Source organism: Scyliorhinus torazame, chromosome 18, assembly GCF_047496885.1.
Source record: "Scyliorhinus torazame isolate Kashiwa2021f chromosome 18, sScyTor2.1, whole genome shotgun sequence".
NCBI lineage: Eukaryota > Metazoa > Chordata > Chondrichthyes > Carcharhiniformes > Scyliorhinidae > Scyliorhinus > Scyliorhinus torazame.
Genome location: NC_092724.1, coordinates 169,516,784 through 169,544,702, shown reverse-complemented (window position 1 = coordinate 169,544,702; position 27,919 = coordinate 169,516,784). Strand labels below are relative to the sequence as shown.

Sequence of the window (27,919 nt, the reverse complement as noted above, 5' to 3'; positions counted from 1 at the left end):
GCCCTCGGCTGCTTTAACTAGTTTAAAGTCCTCGTCATTAACCTGCACTTCTACCCTCTCCTTTAACTTGGATTCTCTAATTCTCCGTACAACTGAACGCTCCCCCTCCCCACTATATAGTTAAACGCCCTAGTTATGAGATTCTGGTCCCAACATGATTCAGGTGAAGACGACCCCAACGGAACAGCTCCCTCCTTCCCCAGTACTGGTGCCAATGTCCCATGAATTCAAACCCATTCCTCCCGCACCAACTATTGAGCCGCGCATTTACCTCCTTAATATTATTGACTCTGCCAATCAGCTCCTTGTTGATACTGGTGTTTCCATTTGCTGTGTCTCTCCAGACTGAAGCAGATTTTCCCGTGGAGATTCACCGCGGGGAATTGGCTCGTGTTGTGTACAAGAGGGCCATCGAGAAAATTGCTGGTAAGTGAGTAACTGCGATGCTCACACTCACGGTCAGGTTACAGGAATCTGCTCACACTCACGGTCAGGTTACAGGAATCTGCTCACACTCACGGTCAGGTATATAGGAATCTGCTCACACTCACGGTCAGGTATATAGGAATCTGCTCACACTCACGGTCAGGTTACAGGAATCTACTCACACTCACGGTCAGGTTACAGGAATCTACTCACTCGCGGTCAGGTATACAGGAATCTACTCACTCACAGTCAGGTATACAGGAATCTACTTACACTCACGGTCAGGTATACAGGAATCTACTCACACTCACGGTCAGGTTACAGGAATCTGCTCACACTCACGGTCAGGTATACAGGAATCTACTCACTCACCGTCAGGTATACAGGAATCTGCTCACACTCGCGGTCAGGTACACAGGAATCTACTCACACTCACGGTCAGGTATACAGGAATCTACTCACACACACGGTCAGGTACACAGGAATCTACTCACACTCACGGTCACGTATACAGGAATCTACTCACACACACGGTCAGGTATACAGGAATCTGCTCACACTCACGGTCAGGTATACAGGAATCTGCTCACACTCACGGTCAGGTATATAGGAATCTATTCACGGTCAGGTATACAGGAATCTACTCATTCACGGTCAGGTATACAGGAATCTACTCACGGTCAGGTATACAGGAATCTACTCACACTCACGGTCAGGTATACAGGAATCTACTTACACTCATGGTCAGGTATACAGGAATCTACTCACACTCACGGTCAGGTATACAGGAATCTACTCACACTCACGGTCAGGTATACAGGAATCTACTCATGGTCAGGTATACAGGAATCTGCTCACACTCGCGGTCAGGTACACAGGAATCTGTTCACACTCCCGGTCAGGTATACAGGAATCTGCTCACACTCACGGTCAGGTATACAGGAATCTGCTCACACTCGCGGTCAGGTACACAGGAATCTACTCACACTCACGGTCAGGTATACAGGAATCTACTCTCACACACGGTCAGGTATACAGGAATCTACTCACACTCACGGTCAAGTATACAGGAATCTACTCGCGGTCAGGTATACAGGAATCTACTTACACTCACGGTCAGGTATACAGGAATCTGCTCACACTCACAGTCAGGTATACAGGAATCTGCTCACACTCACAGTATGATATTCCGGAAACTTCTCTCTTACGCTCTTGTATTTGTGCTCAGGAAATGCGGAATTCCACCTGTCGTTCTGGACTATTGCAGCAAATTTCAACTTCGCACAAGAGCTTCAGAAAGAGATTGTGGAGGAGTGAGTATGACGGAGTGGTGTGTGACCGTGACGGGGGGCCGCCGCCTTGTCTTGATGGGGTATGGCCGTGGTGGGTGGGGAAGGTGGGCTACTGCTGCGCCTGAGGGGTTGGGAAGACCGGACAGAGTCGTGTCTGCAAGGTGGGGAGGGTGAGGGTGGGCCATGCTCTGATCTACTCACACTCACGGTCAGGTATACAGGAATCTACTCACTGTCAGGTATACAGGAATCTACTCACACTCACGGTCAGGTATACAGGAATCTACTCACACTCACGGTCAGGTATACAGGAATCTACTGACAATCACAGTCAGGTATACAGATTAACCTGCTTTCTTTAGCCTACAGGCACTGCACACAAACCATGCACTAACCTGGGACTTCTTGGCCAGACGGGAGTTGGACACAGAGTCACTGCCAAAATCAGAGTGCCCTAAACAGGCAAAAGCTTCTGATATCGCTCGCAAGGAGGAGCGTTGCTGGGCCGTGTATGAAGAAGCTGTTCTTACTGTGCCAACAGGTCAGTGCACATTCCATTCCAACTGGGGTGTGAGGAGGGAGTTGGGAGGATGGTGAGTGAGGGGTGGGTGGTGAGTGAAGGGTTTTGAAGGGAGGGGGTGAAGGACAAGTAGAGCACGGGGTGGATGGGGTGAAGGGAGGTGTGTGCAAGGGGAGGGAAGAGTGAAGGCTGTTATAAATCTGAATCGGATCAATCCGGCTGTGACCCCTCACTGCAATAGCAGAGCTGGTTCTTTCAGAGCGGTTATTAGCTGTGGTTTTCTCGCTGCTTATCTCTGGCCCTTCAGAGTTGACCTCCACTGATTGGCTGTTCTATATTGCAGAGGCAGTTTGGAAATGTTTCATCACTTTCTGCCTGGAGAGGTTTAAACGGAAAACTAACAATGCGGTTCTTCGAAAGAAGGTGAGGTTGAAGGGCTAAGATCCCTGACCATTCGTCTGGAACTCCGACTTGCCTTTTGTCCTGATCGCTTTAATTCGTTCTCTCTTTGTGTTTCAGAGACTCGATAAGGTGCTATCTGTGTTTGATAGGGCCAGTGAATCCTCACTGTTACCCCAGGCTCTCTACAAACAGTGGGTAAGATTCACAAAATCCTGCAATCACCTGCGGGGTGGCAGACTAGGACGTGAATATTCATGGTACATGCCATTTAGCAAGGTATTTTGCTGACTGGAGCAATGTGTGTAGTGCAGCCCCCCAGGGATCAATAGTTAGGTCTTTGCTTTTCTCATTATATTTAAATGACCTAGATTGAGGTCTAGACAGTGCAACATTGAAGAATGTGGATGCTGCAAAACATGACAATGTAGCTTAAAATAGTGAACAGGATAGTTGCAGACGTCAGGACGACATGACAGGCACATGGTTGATGTGATTTAATGGCGGCATTACAAGTCATGCACTTTGGGAGGAACAGCAGGCAGTATAATCCAAACAGCTGTTTGAGGGGGGGGTTCACGGACAGATGTGAGGGTGCGTGTTCACAAATCCGTGAAGGTGGCAGTGCATATTGATAAGCTGTTTAAAAATGTGCATACTTTCTATGTTATACATTTAATGGAGATATTGAAAACCCAAACCAGAGGCTCAAGCCAAACATTTACAAATCTCTGGCTCGGCATCAGCTGGGGAATTGTATTGAATTCTGGGCACAGCGTTTTGGGAAGAATAAAAAGGCCTAAGAGAGGAGATTAACTAGAATTGTACGGAAATGAGAGACTTCTGTTATGTAGACAGGCTGGAGAAGCAGGGGTTAATTTTTGAGACGGGGAGAACATTCAACACAGCAAATCAGGAAAACCTTCATCCTGAGAAGTGTCATCAGTCAGTCGAGGTCAGAGATATAAAGTAATGAAAGGAACAAGAGGGGAAAGATTTTAAGGAGCAGTAACACTTGTAGTTGAGTAGGGCTGAACTTTGGGTTTTAGTTTCACTGAACTCAAAGACTTTTCTATTCCTCAGCCTGCCCTTCAGAATGAAGCAGAAAATCGCGGCTTCAGTGAGCGGCTGGAACATGTGGCTTTGAGCGGTGGTTTAACTGCTTATTTCTTGTAGATTGGAATGTTGGTAGAACTTGGTGATGCTGAGAAAACTGTCCGAGTTGTCAAAGCTTCAAGCGGCACTTTTGGCCAGTCAGTGGGTTTGTGGCAAAGCAGCTTGGAGCTACTGATGGAGCTGCAGAGTGCGGATGTGAACCAGCTCTTCCAAGAGGCTTTCCGACAGGTTCCACACACGGTGAGTTACCTATCCAGGACCACACAGCATTGGTGTAACCACGTGCCTCAGAGTGATCAATGTTGCAGAGTAACGGGTAGTATGAGGGGCTGTTTAGCACAGGGCTAAATCGCTCGCTTTGAAAGCAGACCAAGGCAGGCCAGCAGCACGGTTCGATTCCCGTACCAGCCTCCCCGAACAGGCGCCGGAATGTGGTGACTAGGGGCTTTTCACAGTAACTTCATTTGAAGCCTACTCGTGACAATACGCGATTTTCATTTCATTTCATTTTTTCAAATCACGGTTCGGTATCCACTGCGGGAGACCCTGGTATTGACCAGTTCAGAGCAGTGTTGTAGTTAGTCTGTGAACATTGGCCTCGGCTTGTGATCACGGATACATTACTGAAGGTGCAAGGATATTCTAGATTTGTCATCTCTTACAGAAACCAATTAAAAACAAGCGCCATACGCAGCCAGGGAACCTCTGAGTCAACACATCCCCTTAACGTGTTATTGGGTCACACACAGCACACTCCGTTAGCGTGTTATTGGGTCACACACTCCGTTAACGTGTTATTGAGCCGCACAGCATTGGGTTCACCTCCTTCCTGATTTCTGCTGAGCTTGTTGACTTCAGCTAAAGACAAAGGCGGAATGTTGCGGGAAGTTTAACGTGAGATTGGAATCGGCCGCGACTGACTCAGCTTGTCTCGGCTGAGTTGTGACAGACTGGGTTTGAGATCAGTGCCCGTCCTGAAATGGACATTCGGAAATTCCGTTCCCCGTTGAATGTAATCTTGTCAAAGCACTAACTGAGATTGACGGTACACTGCGACTGGGCTATAAAATCAGACTCGTGCTTTCCCCACCCCGCCCACATTTACAATCAGCTCCAGCAGTGCACGTGCGTCGCAGTGTGTGTGCGCGCGTCGCAGTGTGTGTGCGCGCGTCGCAGTGTGTGTGCGCGCGTCGCAGTGTGTGTGCGCGCGTCGCAGTGTGTGTGCGCGCGTCGCAGTGTGTGTGCGCGCGTCGCAGTGTGTGTGTGCGCGCGTCGCAGTGTGTGTGCGCGCGCGTCGCAGTGTGTGTGCGCGCGTCGCAGTGTGTGTGCGCGCGTCGCAGTGTGTGCGCGCGTCGCTGTGTGCGCGCGTGGCAGTGTGCGTGTGCGCGTCGCTGTGTGCGCGCGCGCGTGGCAGTGTGCGTGTGCGCGTCGCAGTGTGTGCGCGCGTGCGTCCCAGTGTGTGTGCGCGTCGCAGTGTGTGTGCGCGCGCGTCGCTGTGTGCGCGCGCGCGTCGCAGTGTGTGCGCGCGCGTCGCAGTGTGTGTGCGCGCGTCGCAGTGTGTGCGCGCGTGGCAGTGTGCGTGTGCGCGTCGCTGTGTGCGCGCGCGCGTGGCAGTGTGCGTGTGCGCGTCGCAGTGTGTGCGCGCGTGCGTCCCAGTGTGTGTGCGCGTCGCAGTGTGTGCACGCGCGTCGCAGTGTGCGCGCGCGTCGCAGTGTGTGCGCGCGCGTCGCAGTGTGCGCGCGCGTCGCAGTGTGTGCGCGCGCGTCGCAGTGTGTGCGCGCGCGTCGCAGTGTGTGCACGCGCGCGTCGCTGTGTGTGCGCGCCGCACTGTGCGCGCGCGCGTCCCAGTGTGTGCGCGTCGCAGTGTGCGCGCGCGCGTCGCAGTGTTTGCGCGCGCGCGTCGCAGTGTGCGCGCGCGCGTCCCAGAGTGCGCGTCGCAGTGTGTGCGCGCGCGTCGCAGTGTGCGCGCGCGCGTCGCAGTGTGCGCGCGCGCGTCGAACTGTGCGCGCGCGCGTCGCAGTGTGCGCGCGCATCGCAGTGTGTGCACGCGCGCGTCGCTGTGTGTGCGCGCCGCACTGTGCGCGCGCGCGTCCCAGTGTGTGCGCGTCGCAGTGTGTGTGCGCGCGTCGCAGTGTTTGCGCGCGCGCGTCGCAGTGTTTGCGCGCGCGCGTCGCAGTGTGCGCGCGCGCGTCGCAGTGTGCGCGCGCGCGTCGCAGTGTGTGCACGCGCGCGTCGCAGTGTGTGCGCGCGCGCGTCGCAGTGTGTGCGCGCGCGCGTCGCAGTGTGTGCGCGCGCGCGTCGCAGTGTGTGCGCGCGCGCGTCGCAGTGTGTGCGCGCGCGCGTCGCAGTCTGTGCGCGCGCGTCGCAGTGTGTGCGCGCGCGCGTGTCGCAGTGTGCGCGCGCGTGTCGCAGTGTGCGCGCGCGTGTCGCAGTGTGCGCACGCGCGTCGCAGTGTGCGCGCCGCACTGTGCGCGCGCGCGTCCCAGTGTGTGCGCGTCGCAGTGTGTGCGCGCGCGTCGCTGTGTGTGCGCGCGCGTCGCAGTGTGCGCGCGCGTGTCGCAGTGTTCGCGCGCGCGTCGCAGTGTGCGCGCGCGTCGCAGTGTTTGCGCGCGCGCGTCGCAGTGTGTGCGCGTCGCAGTGTGTGCGCGCGCGTCGCTGTGTGTGCGCGCGCGTCGCAGTGTGTGCGCGCGCGCGTCGCAGTGTGTGCGCGCGCGTGTCGCAGTGTGCGCGCGCGTGTCGCAGTGTGCGCGCGCGCGTGTCGCAGTGTGCGCGCGCGCGCGTCGCAGTGTTTGCGCGCGCGCGTCGCAGTGTGTGCGCGCGCGCGTCGCAGTGTGTGCGCGCGCGCGTCGCAGTGTGTGCGCGCGCGCGTCGCAGTGTGTGCGCGCGCGCGTCGCAGTGTGTGCGCGCGCGCGTCGCAGTGTGTGCGCGCGCGCGTCGCAGTGTGTGCGCGCGCGCGTCGCAGTGTGTGCGCGCGCGTCGCAGTGTGCGCGCGCGCGTCGCTGTGTGCGCGCCGCACTGTGCGCGCGCGCGTCCCAGTGTGCGCGTCGCAGTGTTTGCGCGCGCGCGTCGCAGTGTTTGCGCGCGCGCGTCGCAGTGTGTGCGCGCGCGTCGCAGTGTGTGCGCGCGCGTCGCAGTGTGTGCGCGCGCGTGTCGCAGTGTTCGCGCGCGTGTCGCAGTGTGCGCGCGCGCGTCGCAGTGTTTGCGCGCGCGCGTCGCAGTGTTTGCGCGCGCGCGTCGCAGTGTGTGCGCGCGCGCGTCGCAGTGTGTGCGCGCGCGCGCGTCGCAGTGTGTGCGCGCGCGCGTGTCGCAGTGTGCGCGCGCGCGTCGCAGTGTGCGCGCGCGCGTCGCAGTGTTCGCGCGCGCGTCGCAGTGTTCGCGCGCGCGTCGCAGTGTGCGCGCGCGCGTCGCAGTGTGCGCGCGCGCGTCGCAGTGTGCGCGCGCGCGTCGCAGTGTGCGCGCGCGCGTCGCAGTGTGCGCGCGCGTCGCAGTGTGTGCGTGCGCGTCGCAGTGTGTGCGCGCGCGCGCGTCGCAGTGTTTGTGCGCGTCGCAGTGTGCGTGCGCGTCGCAGTGTGCGTGCGCGTCGCAGTGTGTGTGTGCGTGCGCGTCGCAGTGTGTGCGCGCGCGTCGCAGTGTGTGCGTGCGTGCGTCCCAGTGTGCGTGCGCACGTCGCAGTGTGTGCGCGTCGCAGTGTGTGTGCGCGCGTCGCAGTGTGTGCGCGTCGCAGTGTGTGTGAGCGCGTCGCAGTGTGTGTGTGCGCGTGCGTCCCAGTGTGTGTGTGCGCGTCGCAGTGTGTGCGCGCGCGTCGCAGTGTGTGCGTGCGTGCGTCCCAGTGTGTGCGTGCGCGCGTCGCAGTGTGTGCGCGCGTCGCAGTGTGTGTGTGCGCGTCGCAGTGTGTGTGTGCGCGTCGCAGTGTGTGCGCGCGCGTCCCAGTGTGTGTGCGTGAGCGCGTCGCAGTGTGCGTGAGCGCGTCGCAGTGTGTGTGCGCGTCCCAGTGTGTGCGTGCGCACGTCGCAGTGTGTGCGCGCGCGTCGCAGTGTGTGCGCGTCGCAGTGTGTGTGAACGCGTCGCAGTGTGTGTGTGCGCGTGCGTCCCAGTGTGTGTGTGCGCGTCGCAGTGTGTGCGCGCGCGTCGCAGTGTGTGCGTGCGTGCGTCCCAGTGTGTGCGTGCGCGCGTCGCAGTGTGTGCGCGCGTCGCAGTGTGTGTGTGCGCGTCGCAGTGTGTGCGCGCGCGTCCCAGTGTGTGTGCGTGAGCGCGTCGCAGTGTGCGTGAGCGCGTCGCAGTGTGTGTGTGCGCGTCGCAGTGTGTGTGTGCGCGTCGCAGTGTGTGTGTGCGCGTCGCAGTGTGTGTGTGCGCGTCGCAGTGTGTGCGCGTGCGCGTCGCAGTGTGTGTGCGTGAGCGCGTCGCAGTGTGTGTGCGTGAGCGCGTCGCAGTGTGTGCGCGCGTCGCAGTGTGCGCGCGCGTCCCAGTGTGTGTGTGTGCGCGTCGCAGTGTGTGTGCGTGAGCGCGTCGCAGCGTGTGTGTGCGCGTCGCAGTGTGTGTGTGCGCGTCGCAGTGTGTGCGCGCGGGTCGCAATGTGTGTGCGTGAGCGCGTCGCAGTGTGTGCGCGCGTCGCAGTGTGTGTCTTTTCATTGTGAAATGACCAGAGATGCCATTCAGCCCATCTATTATCAACCCACACTCATCCCACCTCTGCCCCCATGCGCTCCTTGAGTGTTTGCCATTGCCTGTCCAGTGACATTCCTATAAATAACATTTCCCAATCTATAATAAAATATACGACAAAGGAGCAGAATTTGGCCCATCGAGTGTACTCCGCAATTCGATCGTGGCTGAAATGTTCCTCACCCCCATCCTCCTGCCATAACCCATGATCCCCTTTTTAAAATCAATTTAGAGAACCCAATTCATTTTTCCCAATTAAGGGGCAATTTAGCGTGTTTAATTCACCTACCCTGCACATCTTTGGGTTGTGGGGGTGAGACCCACGCAAATAAGGGGGAGAATGTCCAGAGCCGGGATCGAACCTGGGACCTTGGCACCGTGAAGCAGCAGTGCTAACCACAGTGCCCTCGCGTGATCCCCTTATGAATCAAGAACACCAGATTTGTGCTGGAGGTGCTGTTACTGACAGGGCTACAGACCAAGAGCTGGAAGGTGGAATTAGACAGAATAGTTCTTCCTCAGAACATAAGAACTTGGAGCAGGAGTTGGCAATTTAGCCTCTGGAGCCTGCTCCACCATCTGCCCGTTCTCCATAACCCTTCACCCCATTACCAATTAAAAATCTGTCTTACTCCTTAAATTTACTCACTGTCCCAGCATGCACCGCACTCTGGGGTAGGGAATTCCACAGATTCACCATCCTTTGGGAGAAGTAGCTCCTCCTCGACTCTGTTTTAAATTTGCTTCCCCTTATCCTGAGACTATGGCCTCTCGTTCTAGAATGTCCCACAAGAGGGAGCCTCCGCTCCACGTCTACTTTATCCACACCTTTTATAACCTGGCACACTTCAATTTGATCTCCCCGCATTCTTCTGAACTCTAAAGAGTATCGGCCTAAACTGCTCAATCTCTTCTCATACGACAAACCCCCTCCTCTGGAATCGGCCTAGTGACCCTCCTCTGACCTGCCTCCAATGTCACGGCATCTTTCCTCAAATAGCCAACTCTCACCTCATACCATCGCAGTTCCCTTTATTACGATTCAGGATCCTAGTCTCAGAATCAACTACTTCACTCTCCACCTTGATGAAAATTTCTACATGTTATGGTCACTCATCCCCAAGGGGTCTCACACAACTAGATTGGCAAGGATTCCGTTCTCATTACACAGCACCCAGTCTAAGATGGCCTGCTCTCTCGGTGGTTCCTCCACATATTGGTCCAGAAAACCATCCCGTATACACTCCAGGAATTCCTCCTCTACGCTATTGTGACTAATGTGATTTGCCCAATCTATATGCAGATTAAAATCACCCATAATTACAGATGTTCCTTTATGCGTCTCTAATTTCCTGTTCTACCCATACAGACTCCACATTGTCGGAGCTGATATCCTCCCTCACTATTGCATTAATTTCCTCTTTAACCAGCCGTGCCACGCCACCACGTTTTCCTTTTAGTCTGTCCTTCCGAAATACTGAATACCTCTTGATGATTTCACATTTTTTAATAGATTTTTACAGATGCGCCATCCTATCGGGCTGCATCACAGCCTGGTATGGCAACTGCTCGGCCCAGGACCGCAAGAAACTTCAGAGAGTCGTCTCAGTCCATCACACAAACCTGCCTCCCATCCATTGACTCCATCTACACCTCCCGCTGCCTGGGGAAAGCGGGCAGCATAATCAAAGGCCCCTCCCACCCGGCTTACTCACTCTTCCAACTTCTTCCATCGGGCAGGAGATACAGAAGTCTGAGAACGCACACTAACAGATTCAAAAACAGCTTCTTCCCCGCTGTTACCAGACTCCTAAACGACCCTCTTATGGACTGAACTGATCTCCACACATCTTCTCCACTGAGTAGTGCTACACTCTGTGCTTCGCCCGATGCCTGTGTCTATGTATTTACATTGAGTATTTATTGTATGTCTTATGTTTTTCATGTATGGAATGATCTGCCTGGACTGTACGCAGAACAATACCTATCACTGTACCTCGGTACACGTGACAAATCCAGATGTAGAATTCCCATCCCTGGTCACCCTGCAGCCATGTCTCCGTAATCCCGATTATATCGTACCCATTCTATCGATTTGCACAATTAGTTTATCCGCTTTATTGCGAATGCTCTGCGTGTTAAGGCACAAAGCCTTTAAGCTTGTCTTTGGAACATTCCTTGTCTCGCTCCCAATATTTTTCACTGGGGCCCTGTTGGAATCTGGCCCTTCATTTCTCTGCCTGTCACTTTTCTTATTCCCCTTTCTGTCTTTTATTTTTGTCCTTATTTCCCCCTCCTCTGACACCTTGCATCGGATCCCATCCCCCTGCCGTTTTAGTTGAAACCCTCCTTACTCATTACTCCAATTTCTAACCCTGTGTTGCTGGAACACTCCTTGCTGTGCATCTCCCAGTTTTTCCTCCCAGGGACTATTCACTCTGTCCGTCTCCCAGTGTCCACCCTGAGACACCACATTCGGAGCTCTCCCTGTTGCCACTCCTGTCGTCAGGAACTATTTTCTTCAACTTTGCTGTTTATCTTTTCCACATAGTTCTCGTTTTGAGTTGAACTAAAAGCCTTATCACTCTGGTCTGGGCTCGGCCTGGACTCTCACTCTGGTCTGGGCTCGGCCTGGACTCTCACTCTGGTCTGGGCTCGGCCTGGGCCCTCACTCTGGCCTGGGCTCGGCCTGGACTGTAACTCTGGTCTGGGCCCTCACACTGGCCTGGGCTCGGCCTGGACTCTCACTCTGGCCTGGACTCTCACTCTGGCCTGGACTCTCACTCTGGCCTGGACTCTCACTCTGGCCTGGACTCTCCCTCTGGCCTGGGCTCGGCCTGGACTCTCACTCTGGCCTGGGCTCGGCCTGGACTCTCACTCTGGCCTGGGCCCTCACTCTGGCCTGGGCTCGGCCTGGACTGTAACTCTGGTCTGGGCCCTCACACTGGCCTGGACTGTCACTCTGGCCTGGACTCTCACTCTGGCCTGGACTCTCACTCTGGCCTGGACTCTCACTCTGGCCTGGACTCTCACTCTGGCCTGGACTCTCACTCTGGCCTGGACTCTCACTCTGGCCTGGACTCTCACTCTGGCATGGACTCTCACTCTGGCATGGACTCTCACTCTGGCCTGGACTCTCACTCTGGCCTGGACTCTCCCTCTGGCCTGGGCTCGGCCTGGACTCTCACTCTGGCCTGGGCTCGGCCTGGACTCTCACTCTGGCCTGGGCCCTCACTCTGGCCTGGGCTCGGCCTGGACTGTAACTCTGGTCTGGGCCCTCACTCTGGCCTGGGCTCGGCCTGGACTCTCACTCTGGCCTGGACTCTCACTCTGGACTGGGCTAGGTCTGGACTCTCACTCTGGCCTGGACTCTTACTCTGGCCTGGACTCTCACTCTGGCCTGGACTCTCACTCTGGCCTGGACTCTCACTCTGGCCTGGACTCTCACTCTGGCCTGGACTCTCACTCTGGCCTGGACTCTCACTCTGGCCTGGGCTCTCACTCTGGCCTGGGCTCGGCCTGGACTCTCACTCTGGCCTGGGCTCTCCCTCTGGCCTGGGCTCGGCCTGGACTCTCACTCTGGCCTGGGCCCGGCCTTGGACTCTCACTCTGGTTTGGGCCCTCACTCTGGCCTGGGCTCGGCCTGGACTCTCACTCTGGCCTGGGCTCGGCCTGGATTCTCACTCTGGCCTGGTCTCGGCCTGGACTCTCACTCTGGCCTGGGCTCTCACTCTGGCCTGGGCTCGGCCTGGACTCTCACTCTGGTCTGGGCCCTCACTCTGGCCTGGGCTCGGCCTGGACTCTCACTCTGGCCTGGGCTCGGCCTGGACTCTCACTCTGGCCTGGGCTCGGCCTGGACTCTCACTCTGGCCTGGGCTCGGCCTGGACTCTCACTCTGGTCTGGGCCCTCACTCTGGCCTGGGCTCGACCTGGACTCTCACTCTGGCCTGGACTCTCACTCTGGCCTGGACTCTCACTCTGGCCTGGACTCTCACTCTGGCCTGGACTCTCACTCTGGCCTGGACTCTCACTCTGGCCTGGGCTCTCACTCTGACCTGGGCTCGGCCTGGGCTCTCCCTCTGGCCTGGGCTCGGCCTGGACTCTCACTCTGGCCAGGGCCCGGCCTTGGACTCTCACTCTGGTCTGGGCCCTCACTCTGGCCTGGGCTCGGCCTGGACTCTCACTCTGGGCTCGGCCTGGATTCTCACTCTGGCCTGGACTCTCACTCTGGCCTGGGCTCGGCCTGGGCTCTCACTCTGGCCTGGGCTCGGCCTGGACTCTCACTCTGGTCTGAGCCCTCACTCTGGCCTGGGCTCGGCCTGGACCCTCACTCTGCTCTGGGCCCTCACTCTGGCCTGGGCTCGGCCTGGACTCTCACTCTGGTCTGGGCCCTCACTCTGGCCTGGGCTCGGCCTGGACTCTCACTCTGGCCTGGGCTCGGCCTGGACTCTCACTCTGGTCTGTGCCCTCACTCTGGCCTGGGCTCGGCCTGGACTCTCACTCTGGCCTGGACTCTCACTCTGGCCTGGGCTCGGTCTGGACTCTCACTCTGGCCTGGACTCTCACTCTGGCCTGGACTCTCACTCTGGCCTGGACTCTCACTCTGGCCTGGACTCTCACTCTGGCCTGGACTCTCACTCTGGCCTGGGCTCGGCCTGGACTCTCACTCTGGCCTGGGCTCTCCCTCTGGCGTGGGTTCTGCCTGGACTCTCACTCTGGCCTGGGCTCGGCCTGGACTCTCACTCTGGTCTGGGCCCTCACTCTGGCCTGGGCTCGGCTTGGACTTTCACTCTGGCCTGGGCTCGGCCTGGACTCTCACTCTGGTCTGGGCCCTCACTCTGGCCTGGGCTCGGCCTGGACTCTCACTCTGGCCTGGACTCTCACTCTGGTCTGGGCCCTCACTCTGGCCTGGGCTCGGCTTGGACTCTCACTCTGGCCTGGGCTCGGCCTGGACTCTCACTCTGGTCTGGGCCCTCACTCTGGCCTGGGCTCGGCCTGGACTCTCACTCTGGCCTGGACTCTCACTCTGGCCTGGACTCTCACTCTGGCCTGGACTCTCACTCTGGCCTGGACTCTCACTCTGGCCTGGACTCTCACTCTGGCCTGGGCTCGGCCTGGACTCTCACTCTGGCCTGGGTTCTGCCTGGACTCTCACTCTGGCCTGGGCCCGGCCTTGGACTCTCACTCTGGCCTGGACTCTCACTCTGGCCTGGACTCTCACTCTGGCCTGGGCTCGGCCTGGACTCTCACTCTGGCCTGGGTTCTGCCTGGACTCTCACTCTGGCCTGGGCCCGGCCTTGGACTCTCACTCTGGCCTGGACTCTCACTCTGGCCTGGACTCTCACTCTGGCCTGGGCTCTCCCTCTGGCCTGGGTTCTGCCTGGACTCTCACTCTGGCCTGGGCCCGGCCTTGGACTCTCACTCTGGTCTGGGCCCTCACTCTGGCCTGGGCTCGGCCTGGACTCTCACTCTGGCCTGGGCTCGGCCTGGATTCTCACTCTGGCCTGGACTCTCACTCTGGCCTGGGCTCGGCCTGGACTCTCACTCTGGTCTGGGCCCTCACTCTGGCCTGGGCTCGGCCTGGACTCTCACTCTGGTCTGGGCCCTCACTCTGGCCTGGGCTCGGCCTGGACTCTCACTCTGGCCTGGGCTCGGCCTGGACTCTCACTCTGGTCTGGGCCCTCACTCTGGCCTGGGCTCGGCCTGGACTCTCACTCTGGTCTGGGCCCTCACTCTGGCCTGGGCTCGGCCTGGACTCTCACTCTGGTCTGGGCCCTCACCCCAGCCTGGGCTCGGCCTGGACTCTCACTCTGGCCTGGGCTCGGCCTGGACTCTCACTCTGGTCTGGGCCCTCACACTGGCCTGGGCTCGGCCTGGACTTTCACTCTGGCCTGGGCTCGGCCTGGACTCTCACTCTGGCCTGGGCTCGGTCTGGGCCCTCACTCTGGCCTGGGCTCGGCCTGGACTCTCACTCTGGCCTGGGCTCGGCCTGGACTCTCACTCTGGCCTGGGCTCGGCCTGGACTCTCACTCTGGCCTGGACTCTCACTCTGGCCTATACTCTCACTCTGGCCTGGGCTCTCACTCTGGCCTGGGCTCGGCCTGGACTCTCACTCTGGCCTGGGCTCTCCCTCTGGCCTGGGCTCGGCCTGGACTCTCACTCTGGCCTGGGCCCGGCCTTGGACTCTCACTCTGGTCTGGGCCCTCACTCTGGCCTGGGCTCGTCCTGGACTCTCACTCTGGCCTGGGCTCGGCCTGGATTCTCACTCTGGCCTGGGCTCGGCCTGGACTCTCACTCTGGCCTGGGCTCGGCCTGGACTCTCACTCTGGTCTGGGCTCTCACTCTGGCCTGGGCTCGGCCTGGACTCTCACTCTGGACTGGGCTCGGCCTGGACTCTCACTCTGGTCTGTGCCCTCACTCTGGGCTTGGCCTGGACTCTCACTCTGGCCTGGGCTCGGCCTGGACTCTCACTCTGGTCTGGGCCCTCACTCTGGCCTGGGCTCGGCCTGGACTCTCACTCTGGCCTGGGCTCGGCCTGGACTCTCACTCTGGTCTGGGCCCTCACACTGGCCTGGGCTCGGCCTGGACTCTCACTCTGGCCTGGGCTCGGCCTGGACTCTCACTCTGGTCTGGGCCCTCACTCTGGCCTGGGATCGGCCTGGACTCTCACTCTGGCCTGGGCTCGGCCTGGACTCTCACTCTGGCCTGGGCTCGGCCTGGACTCTCACTCTGGTCTGGGCCCTCACTCTGGCCTGGGCTCGGCCTGGACTCTCACTCTAGCAGCTTCCCCAAGTTCCATTTTCTGGAGATTGTGTGTTTCTGTATTGTCCCATTTCTTTACAGACAGTTCGGTTCCACTTGTAGTTTCTCATCATCGCGTTGATCTGTAATCGTGCTCGCACCTGATTCCTGCACAGTTTCCCATCCTTGTCTCTGATTGCTGGTTTACTGAAAGTACCGGGCATTGGGTTTTAATCTTTGCCAGCTTGCCATTTCCTCTGATTTCCGTTTCCCTCCTGTGTTGCAGGACAGTTTGCCGTTATGGCTTCTCCGCTTGGAATGGAGTGAAAGTACGAGCAGTGTGAATGAGACAGAAACTCTCTATCAGGTAGGTTCCTCGAACCTTATCTCTGTACCTGGAGCTGTGCAAAGGGGTGACACTGACTGACTCTCTGTATACCCGCAGCGTGCACTGCAGACACCGATCCCAGCCGTCTCTGTGACTGTGAAAGAGAAATACCTGGACTGGGCCCTGAAGACCGGGGGCTATAAGAAAGCGTGGAAAGTGTTCACCAGGTCAGAGCTGAGCATTTGCAGTGCGCAGTGAATATAGAAACACATTGAGGGCCGGAAGCCTGGGTCCCGATTAACAGGTTTACCTTTTGCAGATAATGAGATAAATTGTAAGCAGAATAATGTGACGTTAAACAACAAAGTCCCACAGAGCAGTGATTGGGGAGTCCGCTGTGTGTGAGGAAGTCTTTCCTGACATCACCCCTGAATTTTATCTCCTGCCCCCATGTTTTGGACGACACCAGCTCGGGAGAGAGAAAACGTCGCGATTAGAACGTGTCTTTCACAACCAGCTGACATGAGCTTCTTGTTTCCAGTGAAGCGGCCTTTGAGATGGGCTCACCCTCAACAACGTGCAAAGCTTCATGTACCACAGTGACCTCACTGAGTTAATGACCCATTAACCTTTTTTCTTTTGATTGAAGGATAAATATTGTCCCAGACTCTGGCGATAACTCTCTCTGCTCTCCAAAGTAGTGCAAAGACCTTGTTAATCCACTCAAGCAAGCAGCTGGGCCCTAGGATTACAGACACTTCTGAAAGACGACAGTGCAGCACTCCCTCAGTACTGACCCTCTGACTGTGCGGCACTCCCTCAGTACTGACCCTCTGACAGTGCAGCACTCCCTCAGTACTGACCCTCTGACAGTGCAGCACTCCCTCAGTACTGACCCTCTGACAGTGCAGCACTCCCTCAGTACTGACCCTCTGACTGTGCGGCACTCCCTCAGTACTGACCCTCTGACAGTGCGGCACTCCCTCAGTACTGACCCTCTGACAGTGCGGCACTCCCTCAGTACTGACCCTCTGACAGTGCGGCACTCCCTCAGTACTGACCCTCTGACAGTGCAGCACTCCCTCAGTACTGACCTTCTGACAGTGCGGCACTCCCTCGGTACTGACCCTCTGACAGTGCAGCACTCCCTCAGTACTGACCCTCTGACAGTGCAGCACTCCCTCAGTACTGACCCTCTGTCAGTGCAGCACTCCCTCAGTACTGACCCTCTGACAGTGCAGCACTCCCTCAGTACTGACCCTCTGACAGTGCAGCACTCCCTCAGTACTGACCCTCTGACAGTGCAGCACTCCCTCAGTACTGACCCTCTGACAGTGCGGCACTCCCTCAGTACTGACCCTCTGACACTGCAGCACTCCCTCAGTACTGACTCTCTGACACTGCAGCACTCCCTCAGTACTGACCCGCTGACAGTGCGGCGCTCCCTCAGTACTGACCCTCTGACAGTGCAGCACCCCGTCAGTACTGACCCTCTGACAGTGCGGCACTCCCTCAGCACTGACCCTCTGACAGTGCGGCACTCCCTCAGTACTGACCCTCTGACAGTGCAGCACTCCCTCAGTACTGACCCTCTGACAGTGCAACACTCCCTCGGTACTGACCCACTGACAGTGCGGAGCTCCCTCGGTACTGACCCTCTGACAGTGCGGCACTCCCTCAGTACTGACCCGCTGACAGTGCGGCACTCCCTCAGTACTGACCCTCTGACGGTGCAACACTCCCTCGGTACTGACCCTCTGACAGTGCGGAGCTCCCTCGGTACTGACCCTCTGACAGTGCAACACTCCCTCGGTACTGACCCTCTGACAGTGCGGCACTCCCTCAGTACTGACCCTCTGACAGTGCAGCACTCCCTCAGTACTGACCCTCTGACGGTGCAACACTCCCTCGGTACTGACCCTCTGACAGTGCGGAGCTCCCTCGGTACTGACCCTCTGACAGTGCGGCACTCCCTCAGTACTGACCCTCTGACAGTGCAGCACTCCCTCAGTACTGACCCTCTGACGGTGCAACACTCCCTCGGTACTGACCCTCTGACAGTGCGGAGCTCCCTCAGTACTGACCCTCTGACAGTGCGGCACTCCCTCAGTACTGACCCTCTGACAGTGCAGCACTCCCTCAGTACTGACCCTCTGACAGTGCAGCACTCCCTCAGTACTGACCCTCTGACAGTGCAACACTCCCTCGGTACTGACCCTCTGACAGTGCGGAGCTCCCTCAGTACTGACCCTCTGACAGTGCGGCACTCCCTCAGTACTGACCCTCTGACAGTGCGGCACTCCCTCAGTACTGACCCTCTGACAGTGCAGCACTCCCTCAGTACTGACCCTCTGACAGTGCAGCACTCCCTCAATACTGACCCTCTGACAGTGCGGCACTCCCTCAGTACTGACCCTCTGACAGTGCGGCACTCCCTCAGTACTGACCCTCTGACAGTGCAGCACTCCCTCAGTACTGACCCTCTGACGGTGCAACACTCCCTCGGTACTGACCCTCTGACAGTGCGGAGCTCCCTCAGTACTGACCCTCTGACAGTGCGGCACTCCCTCAGTACTGACCCTCTGACAGTGCAGCACTCCCTCAGTACTGACCCTCTGACAGTGCAGCACTCCCTCAGTACTGACCCTCTGACAGTGCAACACTCCCTCGGTACTGACCCTCTGACAGTGCGGAGCTCCCTCAGTACTGACCCTCTGACAGTGCGGCACTCCCTCAGTACTGACCCTCTGACAGTGCGGCACTCCCTCAGTACTGACCCTCTGACAGTGCAGCACTCCCTCAGTACTGACCCTCTGACAGTGCAGCACTCCCTCAATACTGACCCTCTGACAGTGCGGCACTCCCTCAGTACTGACCCTCTGACAGTGTGGCACTCCCTCAGTACTGACCCGCTGACAGTGCGGCACTCCCTCAGTACTGACCCGCTGACAGTGCAGTAACAGGTTTGATTTGTTTTTTGTGAAGCTCTGGAACGGGACTAGAGCCCAGAACAATGAGAATGAATTGGGATTTGCACCGATTGGTGCAAATCTGATATTAACACCAGAGAAAATCCGTTCTTTATATCGACCTTATCAAATGCAGAAATCATCTTAGACCTCAATTTGCTCACCCATTCATCCTCTCGAGCGGTTACAAGCCTTGCCTGGGCCACCTCAGTAATTTCATCGTCTGTCATTGTGGTGAGTCAGCGCCCTCCAATCAGCCCCTCCAATCAGCCCCCTCCAATCAGCCCCTCCAATCAGCCCCTCCAATCAGCCCCTCCAATCACCTCCTCCAATCAGCCCCTCCAATCAGCCCCTCCAATCAGCCCCTCCAATCAGCCCCTCCAATCAGCCCCTCCAATCAGCCCCTCCAATCAGCCCCTCCAATCAGCCCCCTCCAATCACCTCCTCCAATCAGCCCCTCCAATCAGCCCCTCCAATCAGCCCCCTCCAATCAGCCCCTCCAATCAGCCCCTCCAATCAGCCCCTCCAATCAGCCCCTCCAATCAGCCCCCTCCAATCAGCCCCCTCCAATCACCGCCTCCAATCAGCCCCCTCCAATCAGCCCCCTCCAATCAGCCCCCTCCAATCAGCCCCTCCAATCAGCCCCCTCCAATCAGCCCCCTCCAATCAGCCCCTCCAATCAGCCCCTCCAATCAGCCCCCTCCAATCAGCCCCCTCCAATCAGCCCCCTCCAAACAGCCCCCTCCAATCAGCCCCCTCCAATCAGCCCCCTCCAATCAGCCCCTCCAATCAGCCCCCTCCAATCAGCCCCCTCCAATCAGCCCCTCCAATCAGCCCCCTCCAATCACCTCCTCCAATCAGCCCCCTCCAATCACCTCCTCCAATCACCTCCTCCAATCAGCCCCCTCCAATCAGCCCCCTCCAATCAGCCCCCTCCAATCAGCCCCCTCCAATCAGCCCCCTCCAATCAGCCCCCTCCAATCAGCCCCCTCCAATCAGCCCCCTCCAATCACCTCCTCCAATCAGCCCCCTCCAATCAGCCCCCTCCAATCAGCCCCCTCCAATCAGCCCCCTCCAATCAGCCCCTCCAATCAGCCCCCTCCAATCACCTCCTCCAATCAGCCCCTCCAATCAGCCCCCTCCAATCAGCCCCCTCCAATCAGCCGTGTGCTCCCTCCAATCAGCCGTGCGCTCCCTCCAGAACACAAAGAATATTGGGATCAGCTGGGAATGTGGAGTTGAAGGTTTCCTGCCACAGTCCAAAGATGTGCCGGTTGGGTGGGGTGACGAGGATAGGGCAGGAGAGTGGGCCGAGGTGAGCGTGCCAATTTGGGAGGTCAGTGCAGCCTTGATGGGCTGAATGGCCTCCTGCACTGCAGGGATTTCTGGAATTGGGTGAGGAGTTGAAAATGTCGAAGGAAGCGGACAGGATTGAAAGCGGAGCGTGGGAGGAAGCGGGGCGGGGGAGGAAGTGGTGGGGGCGGGGTGGGGAGGGGGCGGGGGGGTGGGGGAGGAAGCGGGGCCAGGGAGGGGGCGGGGCGGGGGAGGGGGAGGATATCGAATGGAAGGTTCTGGTGTTAAACATGGCTGCAACAATGGGCTGAATGGGCTTGTGCTGTAACTGTCTGGGGAAGCTGCTACTCTCTCTGATTGGTCAGTGTGAAGATTCAGGAAGAGTTGTTATCACTTCTCTCATTTCTGTTTTCTTTCAGTCTCCGGGAAAACAGACCCTTTTCTTTAGAATTTTTCAAGAAAATGATAGCGATTGAAAAGGAGCAGGTGAGTGAATGGTCGCGTGGGAAGTGTCACAATATAAACTCGCTCATCAGCTCCATCCACTGATACATAAGAACTAGGAGCAGGAGTCGGCCATCTGGCCCCTTGAGCCTGCTCCACAGGAATTCCATAGATTCACAACCCTTTGGGTGAAGAAGTTCGGGGGGGGGGAGAGGAGAGGGGAGGGGGCCCGGGGGGATGTGCAGACTCCGCACAGACAGTGACCCAAGCCGGAATCGAACCTGGGACCCTGGTGCTATCCACAATGCTACCGTGCTGCCCATCGAAACTTGGGACTTGGCCAACTCAGGTGGCTACAAGCATGTTTTAATATTTTATCATTTAAATAATAATCCCTTTTGCTGTTATTCCTACCAAAATGGATAACCTCACATTTGTCATCTATGTAAATTGTGAACAATTGTGGGCCCAATACTGATCCCTGAGGGACACCACTAGCTACTGATTGCCAACCAGTGAAACACTCATTAATCCCCACTCTTTGCTTTCTATTAATTAACCAATCCTCTATCCATGCTACTACTTTCCCCTTAATGCCATGCATCTTTATCTTATGCAGCAACCTTTTGTGTGGCACCTTGTCAAAAGCTTTCTGGAAATCTAGATATACCACATCCACTGGCTCCCCGTTATCTACCGCACTGTTAATGTCCTCAAAAAATTCCACTAAATTAGTTAGGCACGACCTGCCCTTTATGAACCCATGCTGCGTCTGCCCAATGGGACAATTTCCATCCAGGTGGCTCGCTATTTCTTCCTTGATGATAGATTCCAGCATCTTCCCTACTACCGAAGTTAAGCTCACTGGCCTATAATTACCCGCTTTCTGCCTACCTCCTTTTTTAAACAGTGGTGTCATGTTTGCTGATTTCCAGTCCGCCGGGGTCACCCCAGAGTCTAGTGAATTTTGGTAAATTATCACTAGTGCATTTGCAATTTCCCTAGCCATCTCTTTTAGCACTCTGGGGTGCATTCCATCAGGGCCAGGAGACTTGTCTACCTTTAGCCCCATTAGCTTGCCCATCACTACCTCCTTGGTGATATCAATCCTCTCAAGGTCCTCACCTGTCATAGCCTCATTTCCATCAGCCACTGGCATGTTATTTGTGTCTTCCACTGTGAAGACTGACCCAAAAAACCTGTTCAGTTCAGTTCCTCAGCCATTTCCTCATCTCCAATTATTAAATCTCCCTTCTCATCCTCTAAAGGACCAATATTTACCTTAGCCACTCTTTTTTGTTTATATTTTTGTAGAAACTTTTACTATCTTTTTATATTCTGAGCAAGTTTACTCTCATAATCTATCTTACTCTTCTTTATAGCTTTTTAGTAGCTTTCTGTTGCCCCCTAAAGATTTTCCAGTCCTCTAGTCTCCCACTAATCTTTGCCACTTTGTATGCTTTTTCCTTCAATTTAATACTCTCCCTTATTTCCTTAGATATCCACGGTTGATTTTCCCTCTTTCTACCGTCCTTCCTTTTTGTTGGTATAAACCTTTGCTGACCACTGAAAAATCGCTTGAAAGGTTCTCCACTGTTCCTCAACTGTTTCACCATAAAGTCTTTGCTCCCAGTCTACCTTAGCTAGCTCTTCTCTCATCCCATTGTAATCTCCTTTGTTTAAGCACAAAACACTAGTGTTTGATTTTATCTTCTCACCCACCATCTGTATTTTAAATTCCACCATATTGTGATCGCTCCTTCCGAGAGGATCCCTAACTATGAGATCATTAATCAATCCTGTCTCATTACACAGGACCAGATCTAGGACCGCTTGTTCCCTCGTAGGTTCCATTACACGCTGTTCCAGGTGGGCAGCACGGTAGCATTGTGGAGTGGGCAGCACGGTGGCATTGTGGTTAGCACAATTGCTTCACAGCTCCAGGGTCCCAGGTTCGATTCCGGCTTGGGTCACTGTCTGTGCGGAGTCTGCACATCCTCCCCGTGTGTGCGTGGGTTTCCTCTGGGTGCTCCGGTTTCCTCCCACAGTCCAAAGATGTGCAGGTTAGGTGGATTGGCCATGATAGATTGCCCTTAGTGTCCAAATTGCCCTTAGTGTTGGGTGGGGTTACTGGGTTATGGGGATAGGGTGGCGGTGTTGACCTTGGGTAGGGCGCTCTTTCCAAGAGCCGGTGCAGACTCGATGGGCCGAATGGCCTCCTTCTGCACTGTAAAACAAATTCTATGAAACTATCGCGGATACATTCTATAAACTCCTTCTCAAGGCTGCCTTGACCAACCTGGTTAAACCAATCGACATGTAGATTAAAATCCCCCATGATAACTGCTGTACCATTTCTACATGCATCTGTTATTTCTTTGTTTATTGCCTGCCCCACCATAATGTTACTATTTGGTGGCCTATAGATTACTCCTATCAGTGACTTTTTCGCCTTACTATTCCTGATTTCCACCCAAATGGATTCAACCTTATCCTCCATTGCACCGATGTCATCCCTTACTGTTGCCCGGATGTCATCCTTAAATAACAGAGCTACACCACCTCCCTTACCATCCACTCTGTCCTTCCGAAAAGTTTGATACCCTCGGATATTTAACTCCCAGTCGTGACCATCCTTTACCATGTTTCAGTAATGGCCACTAAATCATAGTCATTCACGATGATTTGTGCCATCAACTCATTTACCTTATTCCGAATACTACGAGCATTCAGGTAAAGTACACTTATGTTGGCTTTTTTACCTCTGTTCTGAATCTTAACACCTTGATAAGTAACCTCTCCTAATTTATTTTTCCTCTTAACCTTTCTCCTAATTTTCCTTGTCGTCGAACCCATATCTTCCTGTAACAACCTGCCGCGTCGCTTACCATTAATGTTTTCACTTCCCGTTTTATTCCTTTCAGTATTCCTGGTCCTATTCACTGAGCTCCCCTCAGTCACTGTACCTTGTACTGTCGCCCTTTTTGATTTTTGACTATGGCTTCTCCCCCTTACACTTTCCCCCTTACTGCCTTTTGTTTCTGTCCCTGTTTTACTACCTTCTAACGTCCTGCATCGGTTCCCATCCCCCTGCCACATTAGCCTGAGCCTGCGGTGTGACCACCTCTCTCTCCGTGCTGTCCACGATCTCCGACTCGCGGATGCTCCACAGTGTCTCCAGCCGCCGCTCCAGCTCTGAAACCTGAGCTTCCAGGAGCTGCAGCTGGAGACACTTCCTCTGCAGTTACAGCTGGAGGAGTGTGAGAGAACCTGGCATTGGAGGGTAGTGAGGGAGACGGGGCCGGAGTTGGAGGGTAGGGGGGGCGAGAGGGCCTGGAGTTGGAGGGTGGGGGGGAGAGGATGTGGAGGGTGGCGAGGGAGAGGGGGGTGGTGACGGAGGGGGGTGGCGAGGGAGAGGGGACCTGGAGGTGGAGGGTAGGGGGGGAGACGGGCCTGGAGTTGGAGGGTAGGGGGGAGAGAGGGCCTGGAGTTGGAGGGTGGGGGTGGGGAGGTGGAGGGGGAGAGAGGGTGGTGAGGGAGAGGGGACCTGGAGGTGGAGGATAGCTGGGGAGAGGTGGGGGTTGGGGAGAGGGGATGGACGGTGTCGGGGGAGAAGAGGTTTGCGGGGGGTGGAGGAGGAGAGGGAGCCTGACTCTGGCCTTGGCTGAGATTTTTTGCTGTTTGTCGGTATTATTCATTCCTGGTCTGAAATGCGGGATGTGCCTCTTTCCCACAAGGATTGCAGCAAAATGAGACGTCTGCGGGATTGTTACGAGCTGGCTCTTCGGGAATTTGGATCTACAAATGCTGGTAGGAGTCCCAAAACTGGCTTATCGGAACCAAATCTTGTGGAATTGTTAACTAGATTGGAAAATTGTTCCCTTGATGGTGGGGGTGGGTAAATGTTCCCAAGCATCACATTATCCAGTTAACCTAATACTGGAGATAGAGCCACAAAACGGCAGAACATTTACTGCTTTCCTGGCCCCATCAAACACTCCCAGGATAGGTACAGCACGGGGTTAGATACAGAGTAAAGCTCCCTCTACACTGTCCCCATCAAACACTCCGAGGACAGGTACAGCACGGGGTTAGATACAGAGTAAAGCTCCCTCTACACTGTCCCCATCAAACACTCCCATGACAGGTACAGCATGGGGTTAGATACAGAGTAAAGCTCCCTCTACACTGTCCCCATCAAACACTCCCAGGACAGGTACAGCACGGGGTTAGATACAGAGTAAAGCTCCCTCTACACTGTCCCCATCAAACACTCCCATGACAGGTACAGCATGGGGTTAGATACAGAGTAAAGCTCCCTCTACACTGTCCCCATCAAACGCTCCCATGACAGGTACAGCACGGGGTTAGATACAGCGTAAAGCTCCCTCTACACTGTCCCCATCAAACACTCCCAGGACAGGTACAGCACGGGGTTAGATACAGAGTAAAGCTCCCTCTACACTGTCCCCATCAAACACTCCCAGTACAGGTACAGCACAGGGTTAGATACAGAGTAAATCTCCCTCTACACTGTCCCCATCAAACGCTCCCATGACAGGTACAGCACGGGGTTAGATACAGAGTAAAGCTCCCTCTACACTGTCCCCATCAAACACTCCCAGGACAGGTACAACACAGGGTTAGATACAGAGTAAAGCTCCCTCTACACTGTCCACATCAAACTCTCCCAGGACAGGTACAAAGGAGTTTCTATGAAGCTGCCTCTACACTTTCCTGTTGATCGTTGAGGTTTCTGCTGCTGAATAGTTGACTGTAATAGGAGGGGTTGAAAGATGTTTGTTGGGAAGGGGGTAAACTGCAGAGAGTTATTGAGGGTCAGTAGGGTGCTGAGTGGGGACTGACTGTGTGTGTGGGGCGAGCTCGCTGATGCTGACTGATTCACTCTGGTTTATTGATGTAAAAATTCTGAGGTTGTTGGTAATAATTCGGAGTGTGAGGCACCAGAGCTGATTGGATTAATAGTGCAGTTTTCTACCTGCAGACCTATGGCTGGAATATATTGAGGAGGAGTGGAAACACCCAAAGGGCGAGGCTGAGCGCACGGGACACATCCACTGGAGAGCCATGAAAACACTGGGCGGCTTGCAGGTGGAGCGGTTTGTGTCTCAGTACACGTTACTACAGACTGGAAACCTGCAACTTCACCTCACTCCGAACCAACCTCCTGGCCTGTGACTGCATCCTGCTCGTTTCTGGGGCTCTCTCGTGTTGGACTCTTTACATGTTTATTTAAAATATATATTTACATTCCAGAATCTCTTCAGGGTTTATGGAGTTAGCTCCTGCCTAACCCCCAAGGCAGAATTGCCTCGTCTTGCCCACTCCCAAGGGAGGGGTATTGACCACAGACGTGGAAGAGGGTTGTCGGGTTAAATACTTCAGGCGTTGCACTTCCTAATCTTGACCAATGCTGTGTTTGATGCAATGATGTTGTATTTGTGCAGTTGGTCAGCGAGATCCCAACATTAATCCCAATGGGAATAAAGCCTGCATCCTGTGGGAAGCTTCTAATTGGTGCTGGAGGATTTGAGTCGAGGAAAATGGATTATATTTTCTTAGTGAATATTCATTATCCCAGCTTTCTGCTGATATTGTGATTCTTGTTAAACAGCCCGTGCCTTCCACTGGCCCCCAGGGTTCCTGCATGGTGCCTGTGAATGTGCAGCCTGTACGAGGGTGGGGATTTGAGGTGGGTGAGAGCTGGTGTGACAGAGACTCGGGTGCAGCAGTGATATTGATCCAAAATCTGGAAACATTTCTGATGCTGAGATTTCAGTGACTGGTTTGCTTAGATTGTATGATGGTGTTTTCTTCATCTTTCACTCCCACTCTATTTCTCTCTCTTTCTATATGTTTCTAGTTTTTCTACCTTTCTCACTCTCTCTCGCTCTCTCTCTTTCTCAGTCTCTTATGGTAGCAGCACAGTGGTTAGCACTGTTGCTTCACAGCTCCAGGGTCCCGGGTTTGATTCCGGCTTGGATCACTGTCTGTGCGGAGTCTGCACGTTCTCCCCGGGTCTGCGTGGGTTTCCTCCGGGTGCTCCGGTTTCCACCCACAAGTCCCGAAAGACGTGCTATTAGGTGAATTGGACATTCTGAATTCTCCCTCTGTACCCGAACAGGCGCCGGAATGTGGTGACTAGGGGCTTTTCACAGTAACTTTCTTTTCTCATTCTCTTTCCTCTCTCTTACTCTCTCTTCCGCGCTCTCGTTCTCTCCTCACTTTCACTCTCTCTCACTCTTTCTCTTATTCTCTTTCTCACTCACTCTCACTCTTTCTCTTACTCTCTCTTTCTCTCTCTCTGGGTCTGTCCATTTGGGTTTTAGGTGAATAAACAATTGAATCCAAAGTCTTTTCCAAGTCTTTATTTTGAAAGGTTTGTGTGTAAACAGCAGAAGGGAAATGAAGTGAGTGTAATGCAGACTGAATAGCCAGTAACAACGAGCTGACTCCTCCGAGCTGGAGAGCAGCAAAGGCGATTGACTGACTGGCTCTCAGAACACAGACTGATTTCTTTCATATCATTTCAGTGTAAGGAAGGTTCACAGCTGCCTCAGCACCATGGGGGGAGAGTGGGATCTGGGTCAGTGGAAGAAGGGCAATGGAGTGATGGACGTCATTAATGGTCTTACTGGTCAGTGATTTACACAATCCCATGAACAAAGCACAAAGATAGTAAACTCAGATTAGCAGAATGGTGACTGTTTCTGGGTACAGAGGACTCGTGTGGGAGACGGTGATGGAGTCGATGACTGATTCACGTGTACCGAGGGACAGTGAAAAGTATTGTTCTGCGTACAGTCGAGACAGATCGTTCCATACATGAAAAAAACACAGGACACATATAAATACACAATGGGCGCGATTCTCTGGCAAGATTTCTAAGTTTTGCGCAGGTGAAGGAGACACAGCCCGAGTGAGTGAGACACAGCCAGAGTGCGAATTGGAACTTGGTAATTTGGTGCACTGTGGTAATTCGGCACGGAGTGGGAGGAGGTGCTGTTCCCCTTTTTGATCTGTTTCCTTCGTTTGGCTTTGTAACTGGTAATCAGCAGGGTGTAGTCACAATGTTGGGGGTTTACTACAGGCCTCCCGACAGCCAGCGGGAGATAGAGGAGCAGATAGGTAGACAGATTTTGGAAAAGAGTAAAAACAACAGGGTTGTGGTGATGGGAGACTTCAACTTCCCCAATATTGACTGGGACTCACTTAGTGCCAGGGGCTTAGACGGGGCGGAGTTTGTAAGGAGCATCCAGGAGGGCTTCTTAAAACAATATGTAGACAGTCCAACTAGGGAAGGGGCGGTACTGGACCTGGTATTGGGGAATGAGCCCGGCCAGGTGATAGATGTTTCAGTAGGGGAGCATTTGGGAACTGACCACAATTCAGTAAGTTTTAAAGTGCTGGTGGACAAGGATAAGAGTGGTCCTAGGGTGAATGTGCTAAATTGGGGGAAGGCTAATTATAACAATATTAGGCGGGAACTGAAGAACATAGATTGGGGGCGGATGTTTGAGGGCAAATCAACATCTGACATGTGGGAGGCTTTCAAATGTCAGTTGAAAGGAATTCAGGACCAGCATGTTCCTGTGAGGAAGAAGGATAAATATGGCAATTTTCGGGAACCTTGGATAACGAGAGATATTGTAGGCCTCGTCAAAAAGAAAAAGGAGGCATTTGTCAGGGCTAAAAGGCTGGGAACAGA

The 27,919-nt window shown here is 55.2% G+C and overlaps 1 protein-coding gene across 1 annotated transcript in view; it reads left to right on the top strand.

Moving 5' to 3' along the window:
- utp6 (UTP6 small subunit processome component) overlaps positions 1 to 26,563 on the top strand; it is a 35,724-nt gene extending 9,161 nt beyond the window's left edge. The window contains exons 9-19 of the mRNA XM_072483893.1: positions 345 to 426; positions 1,655 to 1,739; positions 2,081 to 2,259; positions 2,582 to 2,661; positions 2,758 to 2,835; positions 3,814 to 3,993; positions 15,443 to 15,523; positions 15,602 to 15,711; positions 20,166 to 20,232; positions 23,928 to 24,000; positions 25,196 to 26,563. Coding sequence (XP_072339994.1) covers positions 345 to 426; positions 1,655 to 1,739; positions 2,081 to 2,259; positions 2,582 to 2,661; positions 2,758 to 2,835; positions 3,814 to 3,993; positions 15,443 to 15,523; positions 15,602 to 15,711; positions 20,166 to 20,232; positions 23,928 to 24,000; positions 25,196 to 25,389 — 1,209 coding nt within the window. The 3' untranslated portion in view covers positions 25,390 to 26,563. The remainder of the gene's footprint in view (positions 1 to 344; positions 427 to 1,654; positions 1,740 to 2,080; positions 2,260 to 2,581; positions 2,662 to 2,757; positions 2,836 to 3,813; positions 3,994 to 15,442; positions 15,524 to 15,601; positions 15,712 to 20,165; positions 20,233 to 23,927; positions 24,001 to 25,195) is intronic.
- Positions 26,564 to 27,919: the final 1,356 nt, after the last annotated feature.